We start from the raw sequence: 19911 nt of genomic DNA, 5'->3' as shown, positions 1-19911 counted from the left end.
AGGGAACAGTTTTCAAATAAGGGGTCGCACCTTTAAGACTGAGATGAGGAATTTTTCCTCAGGGTCATTAGTGTTTGGAACTCACTTCCCCAGCGAGCAATAGAGGCTGGGTCATTGAATGTACTGAAGACTAAGTTAGACAGAAAGCTGTTTATTATTTAAATAGAGAGAGATTGCAGAACATGGTAGTACAGAGGGATCTGGGTGTCCTGCCATGAATCACAACAAGTTAGTACGCAGGTACAGCAAGTGATTAGGAAGGCAAATGGAATGTTGGTGTTTATTGCAAGAGGAATGGAGTATAAAAGTAAGGAAGTTTTACTGCAGCATTGATGAGACCACATCTGGAATACTGTGAACAGTTTTGGTCTCCATATTTGAAAAATGATATAATTGTGTTATAAATAGTTCAGAGAAGGTTCATTCCTGGGATGAAGGGCTTATCCTATGAAGAAAGTCTTTCCAGGTTGGGCCTATACCCATTGGAGTTTAGAGAAATAAGAGGTGGTCTTATTGGAACATATAAGATCTTGAGGAGATTTGATAGGGGAGATATTTCCACTTGTGGGGGAGACTAGAACTAGGGGACACAGTTTAAGAATAAGAGATCTCCCCTTTAAGACTGAGACAAGGGCAACTTTTATTTCTGAAAGGGTCGTTAGTATGTAGAATTGTGTTCCCCAGAGAGCAATGGAGGCTGGGTCATTGAATTTATTCAAAGCAAAGTTAGACAGATTTTTGATGGAGAAGCGAGTTGAGGGTTGTGAGGGCAGAGAGGAAAGTGGAATTGAGGTTTTTGATTGACCACGGAACCGAGAGTTATGGGGTGGGCAGGCAAGAACGTGGGGTTAAGGCCACAATCTGATCAGCCACGATCTTATTGACTGGCAGAGCAGGCGTGGTGGGCCTACTCCTACTCCCTATATTTTATATGATCTTATGTAGTTTGCTATCTTCAGTAATTTGAGGAATGGACTGATGGATATAATCACACTAGAGAGGGCAAGGAGATTTATGAGGATGTTGACAGGATTGGAGAATTTTAGCCCTAAAAAAAGATTAGATTGGCTTGGGTTGTTTTCTTTGGAACAGAGAAGATTTAATTGAGGTGTAGAAAATTAACAGGTCCAACTGGAGTGACTAAGAAGGACCTATATCACTTAGCAAAGAGGCCAGTAACCAGGGGGAATAGATTTAAAGAATTGAGAGAAAGATTAGAGAGGAGTTGAGGATTTTTTCACCCCAAGGTGGTAGGCACCTGAAACTCATTATATCAAAGGATGGTTGAGACAGAAACCCCAATTGCATTTAAGTAACCTACAAGGCTATGGACCAAGAGCTGAATAACTGTTAATCGACTGACACAGATGGGGTAATGCAAATGGCCCCCTCCTGTGCTGTACATTTTTATGATTCTATCCCTGTAAATTTATAATTTAGTAACAAATAGATTTGAAATATGAAGGATCATTCCAAATCAGGTGAATTTTCCTGTTCCATTAATTTTGCATATGATTTTTATTTTAGATCAGTTCTTCCTCATTTCTAAAAAAATGTATTCGTTCACGGATGTGGGCTTTGCTGGCTCAGCCACTGTTTATTGTCCATCCCTAATTGCTCTCGAGAAAGTGGGCGTGAGCTGCCTCTTTGAACTGCTGCAGTCCATGTGATGTATGTACAACCTCAATGCTGTTAGGAAAGAGTTCCAGGAATTTGACCCAGAGACAGTGAGGCAATGACGATATAGTTCCAAGTCAGAGTGGTGTGTGGCTTGGAGGGGAACTTGCAGATGGTGTTTTTGCCATGCATCTGCTGCCCAATCCTTTAAGTTGTAGAGGTTGTGATTTTAGAAGGTGCTGCCGAAGGAGCCTTCGTGAGTTGGTGCAGTGCATCTTGTAAACGGTGTACACTGCTGCCACTGTGCGCAGTGGTGGGAGGGAGTGAACGTTTAAGGTGATGGATTGGGTGCCAATCAAGTGGGCTGCCTTATCCCGGATGGTGTCAAGCTTCTTGAGTATTGTTGATGCACTCACCCAGGCTTGTGGAGAGCATTCTATCACATTGTGCCTTGCAGATGGTGGACAGGCTTTGGGAGTCAGGAGGTGAGTTACTCTCTGCAGAATTCCCACCCTCTCACCTGCTCTTGTAGCCACAGCATTTATATGACAAGTCCAGTTCAGTTTCTGGTCAATGGTAACCCCCCAGGATGTTGATAATGGGTATTTCAACTTTTAATTATTGAATTGTTAGTCACTGATATGCTCATAGTTAATTGTAAATTGTGAAGACTGATAGTTGCATACTACAGTATGAACATGAATGCAATTTGGGTAAAAAGAGGGCTGAGGGAGAAAAAAGAGAATGCATATGCTAGCTTAGTGCAAAACTTGTTTGCTGCGCAAAAGTTTAATGAAAGTAATTACTGAAGCAGTCCACAGACCAGCCTGGCTAGTCATTTTCCTACGCCAATTGTAAGAGGCTGCAAATTAACTTGTAACTGCTGTGATAGTTTTGTGTAATTTGGAAAAGCCAAGCATTAAAAGAAATCCCTGCAAACTTATTAAATATTCTTATTTAAAATCTTTGTTTGTATGGATGTGTATTTTAATTCAGTTGAAGTTTGTATTCTCTGAGGTCTAATAGCTTGGATTGCAATTCTGAGTTTGTCATTTTTACAAAGCATAAACATGGCTTTATCACCAGAGCACTGTACTTTTAATTGTGGTCCTCTTTTCATCTTTAGATAAATATTTTGTTATCTTTTCATGTAGAGCTCCAGAGCATGCCACTGCTCGCAAGGTCTCCAAGCACTAACCGAAAATACCCACCACTGTCTATTGAGAAACTGGAAGAGGAAGCTAATCGACGAATGGCAGATGACAACAAACTTTTCAGAGAAGAATTTAACGTAAGTTTATCTAGTTTCATTTGTTATGGTTACTGCACCTAAAGTTTTCCTTTTAATATACTCTTCTGACCTAATGACTTGTGCTATCTTCAACATGTGTCCATGTCCACTGATGCTCAGAGTATTTAGAGCTCTGATTTTAAATTGGAGTATGTTTAAGATAGAACTTCTAAATTGGGAGAGGGATAACTTCAGTGGTATGAGAGGGTGTAGAGCCAGGGTAAAATGGAACCAAAGACTAATGGGAAAAACTGTAACAGAGCAGTAGGTGATTTTTAAGGACAAAGTGCTTCATGTACAGGCTTTTTGGACTGTATTCTCTGGAGTTTAGAAAAATGAGAGAGTGATCTCATTGAACATACAAGATTCTGAAGCGGCTTGACAAGATAAACAGAGGTTGTTTCCCGTGGGTGGGGAGTCTAGAACGAGAGGGCACAGGTTCAGCATAAAGGGCTGATCATTTAGGACCGAGATTAGGAGAAATTTCTTCACTCAAACGGTTGTGAATCTTTGGAATTCTCTACCCCAGAGGGCTGTTGATACTCCATCATTTACTCTGTTTAAGGCTAGGACAGACAGATTTTTAGTGTCTCAGGGAATCAAAGGATATGGGAAACTTGGGGCAGAGTGGATTGTATTGAATGGCAGGCTGGCTTGAAGGGCCTTTTGGTTTACTCCTGCTCCTATCTCTTGTGTTTCCGTGTTCCAACAAGGCTGAAAGGTAAAGGAACCAAGCCAGGGCTCCTTGGATGACGAGGGAATGGAGAATATCTGTTCTCCGCAATGGCGATTAAGTCTAAACTGTTTATCTCTATTTGTGTTACTACTTTGTCTGTCTTACTCTGGATGCTTCCTGCATTCAGAGGAAGAGCCTTTAATTTTAACTTTTTACTCCCTATTTCCTGCATGGACCTTATTGCTGATGCATTGTTAGTGTTAAACTCTCTGTCTGTCCCTGTCCCACTCTGCTTGTTCTTTTCTGCATCTCTACACTGTTATATTGTCTCAACTTTTCCCTTAGACTTTCTAATTCTCCTAACATCGAACCCTTCCCCATACCACCACCCCTCCCAACCCTGTCCCCGTTGCCCCATGTCTGTTAGTTTAAAACTTCATCCACAGCCTTAGTTATGCCATCTGCCAAGATTCAGGTCCCAAACTGGTTTCAGTAAAGCTCCTTCCAGTGGACAGCTCCCTTTGTTCCTGAATGCAGGTATCAGTGCCCCATGATTCGAGACCTCCTCTTCTTACATCACTCTTTGAGCCATGCATTTAATTGTCTAATCTGTTTGACCCAATGTCAATTGGCCTCTGGTTCAGATAACAATCCAGGGATGATTACTTTTGAGGTTTTGCATTTTAACTTGGACCCTAACTCCTCAAACACACTCAGCAGAACAGTTCTACCTATGTTGTTGTTCCAGTCTTCCATGGATATGGATCAGGTGCCAGAGGATTGGAGAGTGGCCAACGTGACACCTTATTCAAAAACACTGTAAAGATATTCCGAGTAACTACAAGCCAGTTAGTTTAACATCAGTGATGGGTAAAGTTTTAAAAGCAATAATCAGGGGAAATATCAACAGGCACTTGGAAAGGCTGGAGTTCAAAAAGGAGAGCCTGCACAGATTTGCAGATGGCAGATTGTGCTTGACCAATTGAATTGAATTTTTTGGTGAAGTCATACCAAGTTGATGGAGGGAATGCAATGGACATTGTCTATATGGATTTTGAGAAAGCTTTTGACAAAGAAGCTGGTTAAAAATTAAAGCCCACAAAATAGAAGGGTTAGAGTCAACTTTAGTAAAGAATTTGCTTAGGACAGAAAACAATGAATGGTGGTAAATGGTTGTTTTTCAGACTGGAAGATGGAACACAGTGGTGTTCCCCAAGGGTCAGTGCTAGGACCACAGATTTTTTTTTTTTGATATATATTAATAGAATAGGGAGACGGTGGCATGGTGGTAATGTCACTGGACTAGTAATGCATACAAGGTTATGACATCTTTAGATAAGGCAAGGTGGTGGGATGGCGGTGGTTAGCTCAGTTGACTAGATGGCTAGCATGCAGTTCAGAATAATGGCAACAGTGCAGGTTCAATTCCCAATCCAGCTGAAGTAGACTTGGGACCTGATTCCTCACTCTGCCCCTGAGCGTAGAAGGTAATGGCAAACCACCAATGACAAAAACTGCCAAGGAAAATGGCTCAGGATGAAGCATCATCAGGCAGTGAGCCAAGGACCTGCCTTAGGGCAGAGCATTTATGAAATGGAATGGGGATGGTAAGGTTAATGAAGAAAAGTTGTTTCTTTCAGCTGGTTGTCTTCTGCACCATGTTCATCATCTGGTTTGTTCAGTGGGTACATAGGTGACTGATAGGGCCAATGTGCATGGAAAGTTCTGTTGGGCAGGACACCACAGACTATTGAGTTTTGGACGAGCTGGGATTTCCTTACTTTTTCCCTCTGCTCTGAGATGGGCTTGCTTTCAAAGGAGACCGCACCATTTTTTATTGAGTTGCATCAGGTACAGCAAAGCTGGTCTAGCTTCCCTCAGGCCTCAAAGTCCATATCAAAACTCATAAGTGAAGCCTTGAAAGTGTCTTATGCTTCCTTTGACCACCTTAAGAGCACGCTCTTGCCTCAAGCTCTCCGTAGAAGGTAGGCTTTGCTAAGTGAGTGTCAGGCATTCTGGCAACATGTCCGGCCCAACTCGGTTGTGATTGTCTCAATATGGAGTTGGATGCTTGGCATGCTAGTTCAGATGAGCACCTCAGTGTTTGGTATTTTGTCCTACCATTTGATCTTCAGAAACTTCCAAAGACAGCTTGGGTGAAAGTGGTTGAGCTTCTTGACATGTTGCTCGTACACAGTCCAAGTGTCTCATGCATAGAGCAAAGTGTACAGTATTATTGCTCTATAGAGTATTCAGTTTGATAGATGGTCTTACTACACTTGATTTGGAAATTCTTGCGTGTGTCTCGCCATTAATATAGACAGCTCAAGAGAGCGTGCTGCTGAGATAAGTGAACTTAACCACTGCTGACAGGTTCTGGCTATGGACTGAAACCTTGGATTCAAGGCAGGGCTTTCCTGGAGCAGGCTGGTATGTTACTTCAGTTTTCTTCGTGTTGATCGTTAGACCAGAGTTGTTGCATGCATTGGAGAACAAGTTCATGCTACATTGCATGTCTAGCTCTGAACTAGCAGCTAGTGCACAGTCATCAGCAAACAGGAAATCGCAAACTCTATCCTTTGAGACCTTGGACTTTTCCTGGAGTTGTCTTGGATTTAGCAGTCTCCTGTCTGTGATATCTGATTTCGATACCAGGATCACCATGATGGAAGGCATCGGAGAGCATGGTGGAGAAAAATGTGCTGAAGAGGGTTGATGCTAGCATACAGCCCTGCTTATCTCCATTAATGACTGGGAGTAGGTCACAATACACACCATCATCCAGGACACATGCAAGAATACTGTCTTGGAACTGTCAAACCATTGTGATGAATTTCTCAGAGCAGCCTAATTTCTCCATTAGCTTCCAAAGGTACTGACTTCAAATAGGACATGATACTGCAGACTCTGTTGAGAGGTACCAACACTGACCGTGTCAAAGGCCTTGATTCAGTCAACAAATGTAGTGTAGAGATCCATGTGCTGTCCTTGGAAGTTCCTTTCCACTTGTGCATGTGGACAATGGAGGTATCGTCGTATTTTTTTGCAGGGTGGTTCCTTACTCCCACATAAACTGAAAGTTCAGTGAGCTTCTGGGCCAGGCATTGACCTCGAGCCTTCTAGACTTTAGCTGGGATAGCATTAGCTCTTGGAAGCTTTGTGGCTAGACAGGAGATTGATTGCATTCATTGTGGAAGAGTCATCAAGAGAGCAGTTGATGGCAGCTTGTTGATTGCTTCTTCATTGATAGATGAAGGTTGATTTGAGGATGTAGTTAAAATGTTCTACCCATCTTTCTAGAATTTGGGCTTTTTCTGTGAGCAGTATAGTCCTGTCAGTGTCAAGTATTAATGATGAATCAGTAGTCTGGAGCCTGTAGACAGATTTCGGAGCATTGTAGAATCCCTTCCAATCTTTTTAGTCTGTATATGACTGTGAAGTTTTCTAATTCAGCCAAGTATCTTGCTTCTCTCTGAGCTCGCATTGAACAGACCTGCAGATGTTTCAGTTCACGTCGTGCTTGGATACTGATGACTTGTCCCTGATGTTCCCTGTAGAGGCGTTGTTTCTTCTCCACTAATTTTTGGATTCCCTTCTTGTTTTCATCGAACTAATCTCGATGCTATGAGAGGTACGGCCACGGTCCTTGAGACCAATGGAGTACACTATATCCATGGAAGTCACCCAGTCATCCTCAATATGTGAGTGTACACAAGCAACTCTCTAGTTTCCGTGAGAGAGATCCCTTCATGGCTGCCTGTTTGAGACATTTCTAGACCTTCATGCCCTGGGGGTGGTCTAGGGAATATTTAGCTTTGCAATCAGACGGTGGTCAGGCCAGCAGTCAGTGAAGCACATGGCTTTCATTACCTACACGTCCAGCCTGTTCCTCTGCCTGGTGATAACATAGTTGATTTGATGTGAATGCATAGAACAGGTGTGCATCCAAGATCTCTTGTTGAGATTAGGGAGGCAGAAAACTGTGTTAGTAATTCAGAACTGGTGCTCAGCACACAGTGTCAGCAAGAGGAGACCATTGCTGTTACAGCTGCCAAACCTGCTTTTTGATGAACCCTTCCCATGCTTGGTGAATCCAACTCTTGCACTAAAGTCACCAAGAATGATTAGTTTGTTTAACTTTGGCACAGAAGCAATCAAGGAGTGGAGGTCACCATAGAATTTATCCATGACTTCTTCAGGGTTGATCATGGTAGGGGCGTTCTCACAGTTACTTGCCTTTTGCCGTGCAGGGGGTGTTTAAGCACCATCAGACAATCATTAACCTTTGGGAAGGTAAATAAACTTAATGACTAGATGGCTCATAAGAGTAAAGCTTAGGCCAGCTTCGGTCCATCCTTCTTTTCCATGGACCCCACAAAATAATGTGTAACCTGTCCCTGCCTCAATTTCCTTGAGCTGATCCTACTCGGGTAGGAAGCCTTGCAGAGGTGGTAATCTGGATGTTGTACCTAACCAGCTCGCTACTAAGAAGAACAGCTCTTCCCTCGGGTCTGTCGGCTGTGATGTTGTTATGAGGGTGCACACATTCCATGCTCCATTGGTGACTAGTGTCACCTTTATTTTTGAGATTGCCTTATGACAGGATTGATGGGATTCCTGCTAGTTTCCTGTTGGCCAGGAAGGTGGAGCAATGTTTAGGACACCTTCTCTAGCCCCTTTCTCATAATTCAGTAGGTGAGCAGCAAAGGGCTGCTCAGTTGCCCAGGGAGGCTAAAGCAAAAATAAAAATACCTGGAAAAACTCAGCAAGTCTGGCAGCATCTGCAGAGAGGAACACAGTTAACGTTTCAAGTCCGTATGATTCTTCAACAGAACTAAGTAAAAATTGAAGAGAGGTGAAATATAAGCTGGTTTGGGGGTGGCGGGGGGTTGGGGGGGTGCGACAAGTAGAGCTGGATAGAGGGCCAGTGATAGGTGGAGATAACCAAAAGATGTCACAGACAAAAAGACAAAGAGGTGTTGAAGGTGGTAATATTATCTAAGGAATGTGCGAATTAAGGGTAAAAAGCAGGACAAGCAAGGTACAGATAGCCCTAATGGGGGTGGAGTGGGGTGAAGGAATCGAAAAAGGCTAAAGGTAGAGGTAAAACAATGGATGGAAATACATTTAAAAATAATAGAAATAGGTGGGAAAAGAAAAATCTATATAAATTATTGGGGGTAAAAGAAGGCGGCGGGGGGATCGGAAAGGGGATGGGGATGGAGGAGAGAGTTCATGAACTAAAATTGTTGAACTCAATATTCAGTCCGGAAGGTTGTAAAGTGCCTAGTCGGAAGATGAGGTGCTGTTCCTCCAGTTTGCGTTGAGCCTCAATGGAACAATGCAGCAGGCCAAGGATGGACATATGGGCATGAGAGCAGGGTGGAGTGTTGAAATGGCAAGCAACAGGGAGATCTGGATAATGCTTGCGGACAGACCGAAGCCGTTCTGCAAAGTGATCACCCAGTCTGCGTTTGGTCTCTCCAATGTAGAGGAAACTGTATTGGAGCAACGAATACAGTAGACTAAATTGAGGGAAGTGCAAGTGAATGCTGCTTCACTTGAAAGGAGTGTTTGGGCCCTTGGACGGTGAGGAGAGGGGAAGTAAAGGGGCAGGTGTTGCACCTTCTGCGGTTGCATGGGAAGGTGTCGTGGGAGGGGGTTGAGGTGTAGGGGGTGATGGAGGAGTGGACCAGGGTGTCCAGGAGGGAACGATCCCTGTGGAATGTCGCCGGGGGGGGTGAAGGGAAGAAGTGTTTGGTGGTGGCATCATGCTGGAGTTGATGGAAATGGCGGAGGATGATGCTTTGAATGCGGAGGCTGGTGGGGTGATAAGTGAGGACAAGGGGGACCCTATCATGTTTCTGGGAGGGAGAGTAACATGCGAGGGCGGATGCTTGTGTTCCTCTCCGCAGATGCTGCCAGACCTGCTGAGTTTTTCCAGGTATTTTTATTTTTGTTTTGGATTTCCAGCATCCGCAGTTTTTTGCTTTTTGCTCAGGGAGGGTGCCCAGTTCCACTTTTGCTGCTTCCCAGTGAAAAACAGTCTGAAGGATTGAGCCATCGCCTGCACTTTCATGGCTACAGCTCTCTGTGAATCCACACCTGGCACGTTGCTCACCCGTCACCTCAGGACATATGACAGATAAATGATGAATGACAGCTGGTGGAAAGGTGATGAATGTGAGTTGGATTAAAGTGAGGGAGAGTTGCATGTCGTCAGTTCATGGTGAACTATCTTGGTCCAGGACAAGTCCAGATGGCAGGAGATAGGTCCAAATTAAGCGGGTTACCAGGACTTAATCTGTGTATGTTGAGCTCCACATGTTCCACAACACTATGCTGACCCACCTTCAAGCCTGTTGGACCTTAGATTGACCTCGTTCACCCATTGGCTGGTTGTACAATGACTAGGGCGCACAAATTGAAGGTTTTGGGCAAGAGATGCAAGGGGTGTGAAGATGAACCTTTTGAAGCAGCGCATAGTAATGACCTGGAACTTGCGGCCTACAAGGGCAGTGGAAGTGGAGATGATCAATGATTTCGAAAGGAATTTTATGGTCACTTGAGGGAAATAAATTTCTGTGGCCACAGGGACTCTAGGAGAATGATACTGGATTGCGCTGCAGAGAGCTGGAATGGACTTGATGGTCCATGTGGCCTTGTTCAGTACCTTAATGACTCTGGCAGTACTTTAATGACCCTTGTGAGTGGGTTGGGATGGAAAATCAGATAGCATGGTGGCAGGGGCACAGTGCCTATTGCCATGAGCTACTTGCGCACACCCCCCTAAAACCCTGCCAAGTAATGGCCACAAAAGCTGCCTCCTGCCAGCTCCAGTATTTTATCAGTGGAGGGGGTGAATCTTGACAATCTAGCTGCAGGTGTGGGTTCAAGCACTTTGTATCCCACAGCCCCCTTCATGATAGTCGCCACTGCTGGTTCCACCCTCCACCCTCTGGAATTACAACCCCCTTCCAAATCAATCTCGCCATGTTTTGCCTGACTTACTCTGGCAAAACTGTCCCATTACCTTGCTGTCTGTTTTCAGCAGTGATCCTTGGGGACTGGCTGCAGTCCTAGCAATGTCCGCCTTTCCTGGTGGCACCTCTCAGACTGGAGAACTGTCGGTCACCTAATTGGCTGGCAGCTCTGGGACAGGACTTCCTCCCAGATTAGGACGGAAGTCTCAGACCTGAGTGAGTTAAAAGGCAGCCAGCATTAAATCGGATTGGGGCTTCACGTGCAGAAGCGGGCTTGCTCCGACTTTTCAGCCAGGTGAGGGTGGATGGTTCACCAACTCAGTGAAAAATTCTGGCTATGACTAAGTAATAGTTAGAAGAGCAATGTTGAATTTAACCATTTTGTTAGTGCACCAGCTATTTAAATGTGTTGATTTATTAAGTTTAGGTCTATTGTCCTCAGTCCGTCCGTTAACAGTTGTAAGGAGTTGTAATTGTGGGAAGGATGTAAGGAGGCTACAAAGTGACATAGGTTAAGTGAATGAGCAAAGATCTGGCAAATGGAGTATAATGTGGGCAAATGTGAAATCGTCCACTTTGGCAGGAAGAATTAAAAGGAAGCTTATTATCTAAATGGTGAGAGATTGCAGAGCTCTGAGATTCAGAGGGATTTGAGTGTTTATGTTTCAGTGTGAATTGAACATGCTGAGTGAGTGGGCAAATGCATGGCAGATGTAGCATAATGTGGATAAAAGTGAGGTTATCCACTTTGGTAGCAAAAACAAGAAGGCAGAATATTATCTGAATGGCTATAAATTGAGAGGCGGGAATGTAATGTGCAACGAGACCTGGGTGTTCTCGTATACCAGTCGCTGAAGGTAAGCATGCAGGTGCAGCAGGCGGTAAAGAAGGCAAATGATATGTTGGCCTTCATAACCGGAGGATTCAAGCACAGGAGCAGGGATGTCTTGCTGAAATTATACAGGGCCTTGGTGAGACCACACCTGGAATATTGTGTGCAGTTTTGGTCTCCTTATCTGAGGAAGGATGTACTTGCAACAGAGGGAGTGCAGCGAAGGTTTTCCTGACTGATTCCTGGGATGGCAGGACTGACATATGAGGAGAGATTGAGTTGATTAGGATTATATTCGCTGGAGTTCAGAAGAATGAGGGGGGATATCCTAGAAACCTATAAAATTCTAACAGGACTAGACAGGGTGGATGCAGGAAGGATGTTCCTGATGGTGGGGGAGTATAGAACCAGGGGTCACAGTCTGAGGATACAGGGTAGACCATTTAGGACTGAGATGAGGAGAAATTTCTTCACCCAGAGAGTGGAGAGCCTGTGGAATTCATTACCACAGATAGTAGTTGAGGCCAAAACATTGTATGTTTTCAAGAAGGAGCTAGATGTAGCTCTTGGGGCGAAAAGGATCAAAGGATATGGGGAGAAAGCGGGAGCAGGCTATTGAGTTGGATGATCAGCCATGATCATAATGAATGGTGGAGCAGGCTCGAAGGGCCAAATGGCCTACTACTGCTCCTAGTTTCTATGACTCTATGTCCCAGTGCATGAATCACAAGAGGCTAGTATGCAGGTACAGTAAGTAATTCGGAAAGCTAATGGAATGTTATCATTTATTGTGAGGGGAATTGAAGACAAAGTAGGGAGGTTATGTTTCAGTTGTACAGGGAGTTGGTGAGACCACATCTGGAGTATTTTGTACAATACTCGTCTCCTTATTTAAGGAAAGATTTAAATGCATTAGAAGCAGTTCAGAGAAGGTTAACTAGGCTAGTACCAGGAATGGGCGGATTGCCTTATGAGGAAAGGCTGGACAGGTTAAGCTTGTATCCGTTGGAGTTTAGAAGAGTAAGAGGTGATTTGATCGAAACCTTTAAGGTCCTGAGGGGTCCTGATAGGGTGGATGAAGAGAGGATGTTCCCTTTGTGGGAGAATCTAGATCTAGGGGTAATGGTTTAAAAATAAGGGGTCACTCATTTAAGACAGAGATGAGGAGAATTTTTTCTCTGAGGGTTGTGAGTCTTTGGAACACTCTTTCTCAAAAGGCAGTGGAAGCAGAGTCTTTGGGCGGAATTTTGCCCTTGATGGGCGTGCGGGCCTCACCGGCTCGGAGGTGGGCAGACAGCTGATCCCCGCCGCCATTTTGAGTCAGCGGGCCTTAACCCAGCAGCCTGCCCGACAGCAAGCGCTATGTGCTTCCTGTGCGGGGGGGGGAAGGAGTCCCCAGCTGTCAAAGTACGCTCTTTCGTGCATGTGCACAAAAATGCGCACTGCTCCCTGAGACTAAGTGCTGTCTCAGGGAAATTAGTGACAGTCTAAAAAATTTTAAAAATATAAAAATAGAAATATTATTAACATGTCCCCCTTCATGTGACAATGTCACATGAAATGGGACATGTTTAATAAATATAACATTACATTTATTAAAGTTTTTAAAAAGGAACATGAAACTTCATCCCGACAGTGGATGAGGTTTCATGTATTATCAGAAGCCTGCTGGGGCTCCTGGCCTGCCCGCCAGCCTTAAGGTTGGACGGGCAGGGCCTTTAATTACCCTGTCAATAACCTCAATTGGCGGATTTCGCTGTCCGCCCACCTTCCTGAAAATTTAAAGGGACTGGGATGACGTCGGCGGTTCCTCCCGCGTCATTTTCCTGTCGGCAAGTGGGCCCCGCCCCCAAATTGCCAACGGGAAAATTCTGGCCTTTAAATGTTTTTAAGGCAGAGCTAGATAGATTCTTGATTAACAAGGGGATGATAGGTTATCGGGGGTAGGCGGGAGGTTACAATCAGATCAGCTATGATCTTATTGAATGGCAGACAGACTTGAAGGGCCGAGTGGCCTACCCCTGCACTCAGTTCATATGCTCATATAAACTGGTTGGTATTGTAGAAACAACCTTCAGGCAGTGGTTCTTCAATATAAATACCAATTTAGTTTGTCTAAATGTACTTAAAATGGTTTGATGTCTAATCCATTCATTACTGGTTTATTTTAAAACTTAGCTATCAGCTGCAAGTTTGGATTCTAATGGTAATTATATGTCTTAAACCTTCAGTGCTCGAGTTCAACTTTTTTGTCGTTTTTATCAAAGCAATATACTGAAGTAAATTATATTTCCATGGCAACACAGGCTCTCCCTGCATGCCCAATCCAGGCCACTTGTGAAGCTGCATCAAAAGAAGAAAATAAAGAGAAGAATCGATATGTTAACATCCTGCCTTGTACGTATTCAGACCGAAAACAAATAGTAATAGCATGATAAATTGTGATTTTACTGCCCTTTCTCATGTTAAAAACCAGTCTAGCTGTGTGTAATTTGAGTTTCCATGTAACTGCATTGATTGACTTGGAAGTTATTTCATCCATGATGCAGCAGCATCCTCCCACAGTTGTAATTTAACCATTAATGCTGTGATCTACTTGAAAAATTAATGATCACTTTATACACAACCAACAGAGCAGATCTAAGCTCTGCAGTCCTGCCACATCCAGTTGTGAATGGTGGTGGACAATTAAACTACCCACTGGAAGAGGTGGGTCCACAAATATCCCCATCCTCAATGATGGAGAAACCCAGCACAGCAGTGCAAAAGATAAGGCTGAAGCATTTACAACAATCTTCAGCCAGAAGTGCCAAGTGGATGATCCATCTCAGCCTCCTCCGGAGGTCGCCAGCATCACAGATGCCAGTCTTCAGCCAATTTAATTCACTCCACGTGATATCAAGAAATGGCTGAAGGCACTGGATACTGCAAAGGCTATGGGCCCTGACAACATTCCAGCAATGGTACTGAAGACTTGTGCTCCAGAACTTGCCGTGCTCCAGAACTTGCCGCGCTCCTAGCTAAGTTGTTCCAGTACAGTTACAACACTGGCATCTACCCGGCAATGTGGAAAATTACCCAGACATGTCCTGTACACAAAAAACAGGACAAATCCAACCCTGCAAATTACCGGCCCATCAGTCTACTCTCGATCATCAGTGAAGTAATGGTAGGGGTCATCAACAGTGCTATCAAGTGGCACTTGCTTAGCAATTAACTGCTCACTGATGCCCAGTTTGGGTTCCGCCAGGGCCACTGAGCTCCTGACCTCGTTACATCCTTGGTTCAAACATGGACAAAAGAGTTGAACTCCCAAGGTGAGGTGAGAGTGACTGCCCTTGACCTCAAGGCAACATTTGACCGAGTGTGGCATCAAGGAGCCCTAACAAAACTGGAGTCATTGGGAGTCGGAGAAAACTTTCCGCTGGTTGGAGTCATACCTAACACAAAGGAAGATGGTTGTGGTTGTTGGAGGTCAGTCATCTCAGCTCCAGGACATCACTGCAGGGGTTCTTCAGGGTAGTGCCCTCGGCCCAACCATCTTCAGCTGCTTCATCAATGACCTTCCTTCCACCATAAAGCCAGAACTGGGGATGTTCGCTGATGATTACACAATGTTCAACACCATTCGGGCCTCCTCAGATACTGGAGCAGTCCATGTCCAAATGCAGCAAGACCTGGACAACATCAAGGCTTGTGCTGAAAAATGGCAAGTAACGTTCGGCCGCTCAAGTGTCAGGCAGTGACTTCTCCAACAAGAGAGAATCCAACCGTTTCCCCTTGATGTTCAATGGCGTTACCATCACTGATTCCCCCACTATCAACATCCTGAGGGTTACCGTTGACCAGAAACTGAACTGGACTAGAGATATAAATACTGTGGCTACAAGTGCAGGTCAGAGGCTAGGAATCGTGCTACGAATAACTCGCCTCCTGACTCCCCAAAGCCTGTCCACCATCTACAAGGTACAAGTCAGGAGTGTGATGGAATACTCACCACTTGCCTGGATGAGTGCAGCTCCTATGACACCGAAGAAGCTGGACGCCGTCCAGGACAAAGCAGCCCGCTTGATTGGCACAACATCCACAAACATTCACTCCCTCCACCACCGACGCACAGTAGCAGCAGTGTGTACCATCTACAAGATGCATTGCAGGAATTCACCAAGGCTCCTTAGACAGCACCTTCCAAACCCACGACCAGCTAGAAGGACAAGGGCAGCAGATAAATGGGAATGTCACCACCTGGAAGTTCCCCTCCAAGTGATTCACCATCCTGACTTGGAAATATATTGCCATTCCTTCACTATTGCTGGGTCAAAATCCTGGAACTCCCTTCCTAATAGCACTGTGGGTGTACCTACAGAACATGGACTGCAGCAGTTCAAGAAGGCAGCTCACCATCACCTTCTCAAGGGCAACTAGGGATGGGCAATAAATGCTGGCCCAGCCAGCGAAGCCCACATCCAGTGAATGAATAAAAAATTTTTAAAAGACACTTAAGACACTGAAAGTTGTGGGATTTGGAGAATGAGTCACTTTTGGTCCCTGTATAGCCCTCGTGGAAGTCCAATCTGAAGGCTCATTGGTTGAGCACTTGGAGAATCATTAGTTGGCATTTAATTGATATAAATATTTAATAATTGAAAAGTTCAGTTATCCACTCTCAGGATAAGGCTACCTAAAGTGAGGGTGGGACAAATGTGGTATAACACGTTGGAATACCAACACACGTAATCAGAAGGTGGAGAATGTTTATTTGATCCACCAGTCTGATGAACTGGCAGGCTTTGTCATATCACAATGCAAAAGCATCAAGCATAGACCCAAGCAGAAGAAAATTTCCTCCCATAAATGCTGGGCATAGTTGCATGAATGCTGGTTTACTCTCTTGTACCTCACCTAAATGGGCATTGATGACCATGGACTTCCATTGGATTGGTCCATGATTATGCTTGGCAAAGTATTACAGTCGTTTGCCATGCCTTCTGCAGTATGGCTGACCAGGAAACACTCCCACTCTTATTGCCTGCCATCGTATTGGAAGAATTTGCAGTCTGATAATCAACCTGTTTGGCCAAGTTATGAACGTACCTTTCCTGACAGTCAAGTCCTGAAGAGGGACTTGAACTCGGAGCTTCTGGCCCAGCGGTAGAGAAATGACCAAAACCTCCAAAAGACCTTCACTCCAACTAAAGGATCAACTTGACTAAGAAGCCACTGCCCTGCATTGACATAGAGACTGAGTTATAAAATCCATTTTTATAATTATGGCTTTAATCTGAATCTAATCTTTGTGTGTGATAGTGAGTGAGATAGGTGTTTAAGACGTTTTATCTTAAACATGGGCAAGTGTGTGATTGAAAAATAAAGGTGGTTATTTATTAAATTACCGAAAAGCCTGCTGCTGGAAGAAAACCAAAATTGTACACTGTAATCCAGGTGCAGTCTGAGCATGCCCTGTACAATTGTAGCAAGACTTTCCTACTAGTATGTTCCATCCCCCTTGAAGTCAAAATTTGCACAGGTTTCACAAACCTAATTGCAATCACTTGATAAAACTATGAAGTATCTTGCAAATGTGTTTAGGCAAAAGTTAATTTACTTCAGACTGCTCCTTGATCCTGATCATTATTCCTCTGTAATAAAAGCAGCAAATGCTGACAATAACAGATCAGGCCGCATTTGTGGAGAAAAAGCTGGATGACTTTTCATCAGAACTGTGTGTCAGCCATGCTCAGTTGGTAGTACTGAAGCTTCTGAGCAACAAGGTCAGGGAGTTACAAGCTTGAGCAGAAAAGTCAAGACTGACACTGCAATATTGAAGGGGCACTGCATTGTTGGAAGTATCATCTTTTTCATTAGATGATAAGCCAAGGCCTTGTGTTGCTCAGGTAGATGTATAAGATCCTATGACAATATTTCGAAGTATTTCAAAGAAGAGCAGGAGAATTATCCCTGGTGTCAGAGCCGACGTTTTCATTCAAGGTCGCAAGAACGCAGCAACAGATGATGTTTGTGGGAATTTACTGTGTGCAATTTTGCTGCCGCATTTTCTATATTATAACAGTGACTACACTTTGAAATTAATTCATTGGCTGTAAAATGCTTTGAGATGTCTGGTCTGATTATGAAAAGCACATTATAAATGCGCTGACTTCTTCCCCAAGGCAAGGCCATCGACATGAAATGGTAATTCTGTTTCTCCACGGATGCTGCCTGACCTCATGCTAGTATGGTCGGGGAAGGTTTAAACTAGAATGGCAGGGGGATGGGAACCTGAGCAGGAAGACAGAGGAGGGGGAAACAAGGATAGAAACAAAAGACAGAAAAGTAAGAAGCAAAAGTGGAAGTCAGAAAAAACAAGGGCAAAAAACAAATGGGGTCATAGTGCAAAATAAAGCTAAGATGACTCACAAGGTTTAAAAAACCAACTAAAACCGTTGTATTTTAATGGATGGAGCATTTGCAATAATGAATTAACAGCGCAAATAGATATAAACGGTTGTGATATAGTTGCAATTACGGAGACATGGCTACAGGGTGACCAGGGATAGGAACAGAGCATCCAGGGGTATTCAATATTTAGGAAGGACAGACAAATAGGGAAAGGAGGTGGGGTAGCATTGTTAGTAGAGGAGGAAATCAATGCACTAGTGAGGAAGGATATTGGCTTGGAAAATCATGATGTGGAACCTGTTTGGGTGGAGATAAGAGACACTAAGGGGCAGAAAACATTGGTGGGGGTTGTCAATAGGCCCCCAAACAGTAATGGAGATGTAAGGGAAGGCATTAAGCAGGAAATTAGAGACTCGTGCAACAAGGGTATGTTATGACTGATGCAGTTGGTTATTTAAAAATCTCAGAGGGAAACTTTAAACAACTGTCATAACCTATAACTTTAAGTGTTATGTTTGAGATGCGACGCTAAATTCAGGAATCAGACCACCAGTTCTCGAGGTTTTACATTAAGCTAAAGGAAATGTTTTATTCATTTACACAAGTTAAAATAGATATACACAAGGCTGCAAGTTACTTCTATCGTAACTTTTAAATTCCCAAACTAATCTCCATTAAGGCAAGAGCAACCCATAGACTTAACCAAACATCAGGCAAAGCATTTTCACCTTACAAATTCAAAATAAGGTTCTTTCACTTGGTTCCTTTGGAGCCAGTTTGAGGCTTGAAGCTGCCTTTTGATCTTGCATTGCATCTGCTCTGCACACCCGAAAACTATACCTACCAGCCCTACCATTGAATGTTAATTCTCATTGTATCAACAACCTCTGAACTAAACCTCTCTAACACTAAAACCAACTTTATTAGCAATATAAACATTATTGCTTGGTAGCTGCTAGAAAGGCATCAGTTTTCACCCCACTTCTTGAATGCTGTATTCAAAAAATGCAAATGCACACTATCTCTCTTACATATCAAAACCAGTACCCAGACTAGCTGGCTTTAATCCAATTAAGACACACCCGCAGACTAAACCTCTATTTTAAAATAAAAATATTTTCCAAAATATATACATTAATAGCTTCATGACAGGTATAACTGTAATCATGAGTGATTTTAATCAACATACAGATCGGACAAACCAAACTAGCAATAACACTGAGGAGCAAGATTTCCTGAAGTGTATACGTGATGTTTTTTAGACCAATACGTTGAAGAACCAACTAGAGAGCAGGCTATCCTAGACTGGATATTGTGCAATGAGAAAGGATTAATTAACAATCTTGTTGTGTGGGGTCCCTTGGGGAAGACCAACCATAAAATGATAGAATTGTTCATTAGGATGGAGAGTGAAGAAGTTGAATCTGAAACTATAGTCCTGAATCTAAATAAAGGGAACTGCGAGGGTATGAAGCGTGAGTTGGCAATGATGGTTTGGGGAACTGTACTAAATGGGCTGACGGTGAATAGGCAATGGCTAATATTTAAGGAACGTATGCATGAATTACAACAATTATTCATCCTGTCTGGTGCAGAAATAAAACAGGAAAGGTGGCTCACTCATGGCTTACAAAAGAAATTAGGGATAGTATTAGATCCAAAGAGGAGACATATAAAATTGCCAGAAAAAGCAGCAAGCCAGAGGATTGGGAGCAGTTTGGAATTCAGCAAAAGTGGACAAAAAAATTGATCAAGAAGGGGAAAATGGAGTATGAGAGTAAACTTGAAAAACTGACTGTAAATGCTTCTATAAATCTGTGACGAGGAAAAGATTAGCAAAGACAAATGTAGGTTCCTTACAGTCAGAAACAGGGAAAATTATAATGGGGAGCAAAGAAATGGTAGAAGACTTGAACACATTTTGGTTCTGTTTCCACAAAAGAAGTCACACATAATTTCCCAGAAATGCTAGGGAACCAAGCTTCCGGTGAGAGGGCAGAATTGAAGAAAATCAGTATTAGTAATAAAATACTGCTGGAGAAATTAATGGGATTAAAGGCTGAAAAATCCCCAGGGCCTGAATACTAAAGGAAGTGGCCCCGGAAATATTGGA

General features: G+C 43.6%; 1 protein-coding gene across 3 annotated transcripts in view; it reads left to right on the top strand.

The window, feature by feature from the left end:
- Positions 1 to 19911, top strand: part of ptpra (protein tyrosine phosphatase receptor type A) — a 316897-nt gene that overhangs the window by 206494 nt on the left and 90492 nt on the right. For 2 of the 3 annotated variants that reach the window (XM_041187767.1, XM_041187757.1), the window contains 2 exons: positions 2772 to 2908; positions 13706 to 13796. In XM_041187767.1, the coding sequence (XP_041043701.1) occupies positions 2772 to 2908; positions 13706 to 13796 (228 nt within the window). The remainder of the gene's footprint in view (positions 1 to 2771; positions 2909 to 13705; positions 13797 to 19911) is intronic. The other variant, XM_041187775.1, reaches the window with a different exon arrangement.

This window comes from Carcharodon carcharias, chromosome 1 (genome assembly GCF_017639515.1).
Source record: "Carcharodon carcharias isolate sCarCar2 chromosome 1, sCarCar2.pri, whole genome shotgun sequence".
In the NCBI taxonomy this organism is placed as follows: domain Eukaryota; kingdom Metazoa; phylum Chordata; class Chondrichthyes; order Lamniformes; family Lamnidae; genus Carcharodon; species Carcharodon carcharias.
The sequence above is the reverse complement of the archived record's forward strand: the minus strand, read 5'-3'. Positions and strand labels throughout refer to the sequence as shown.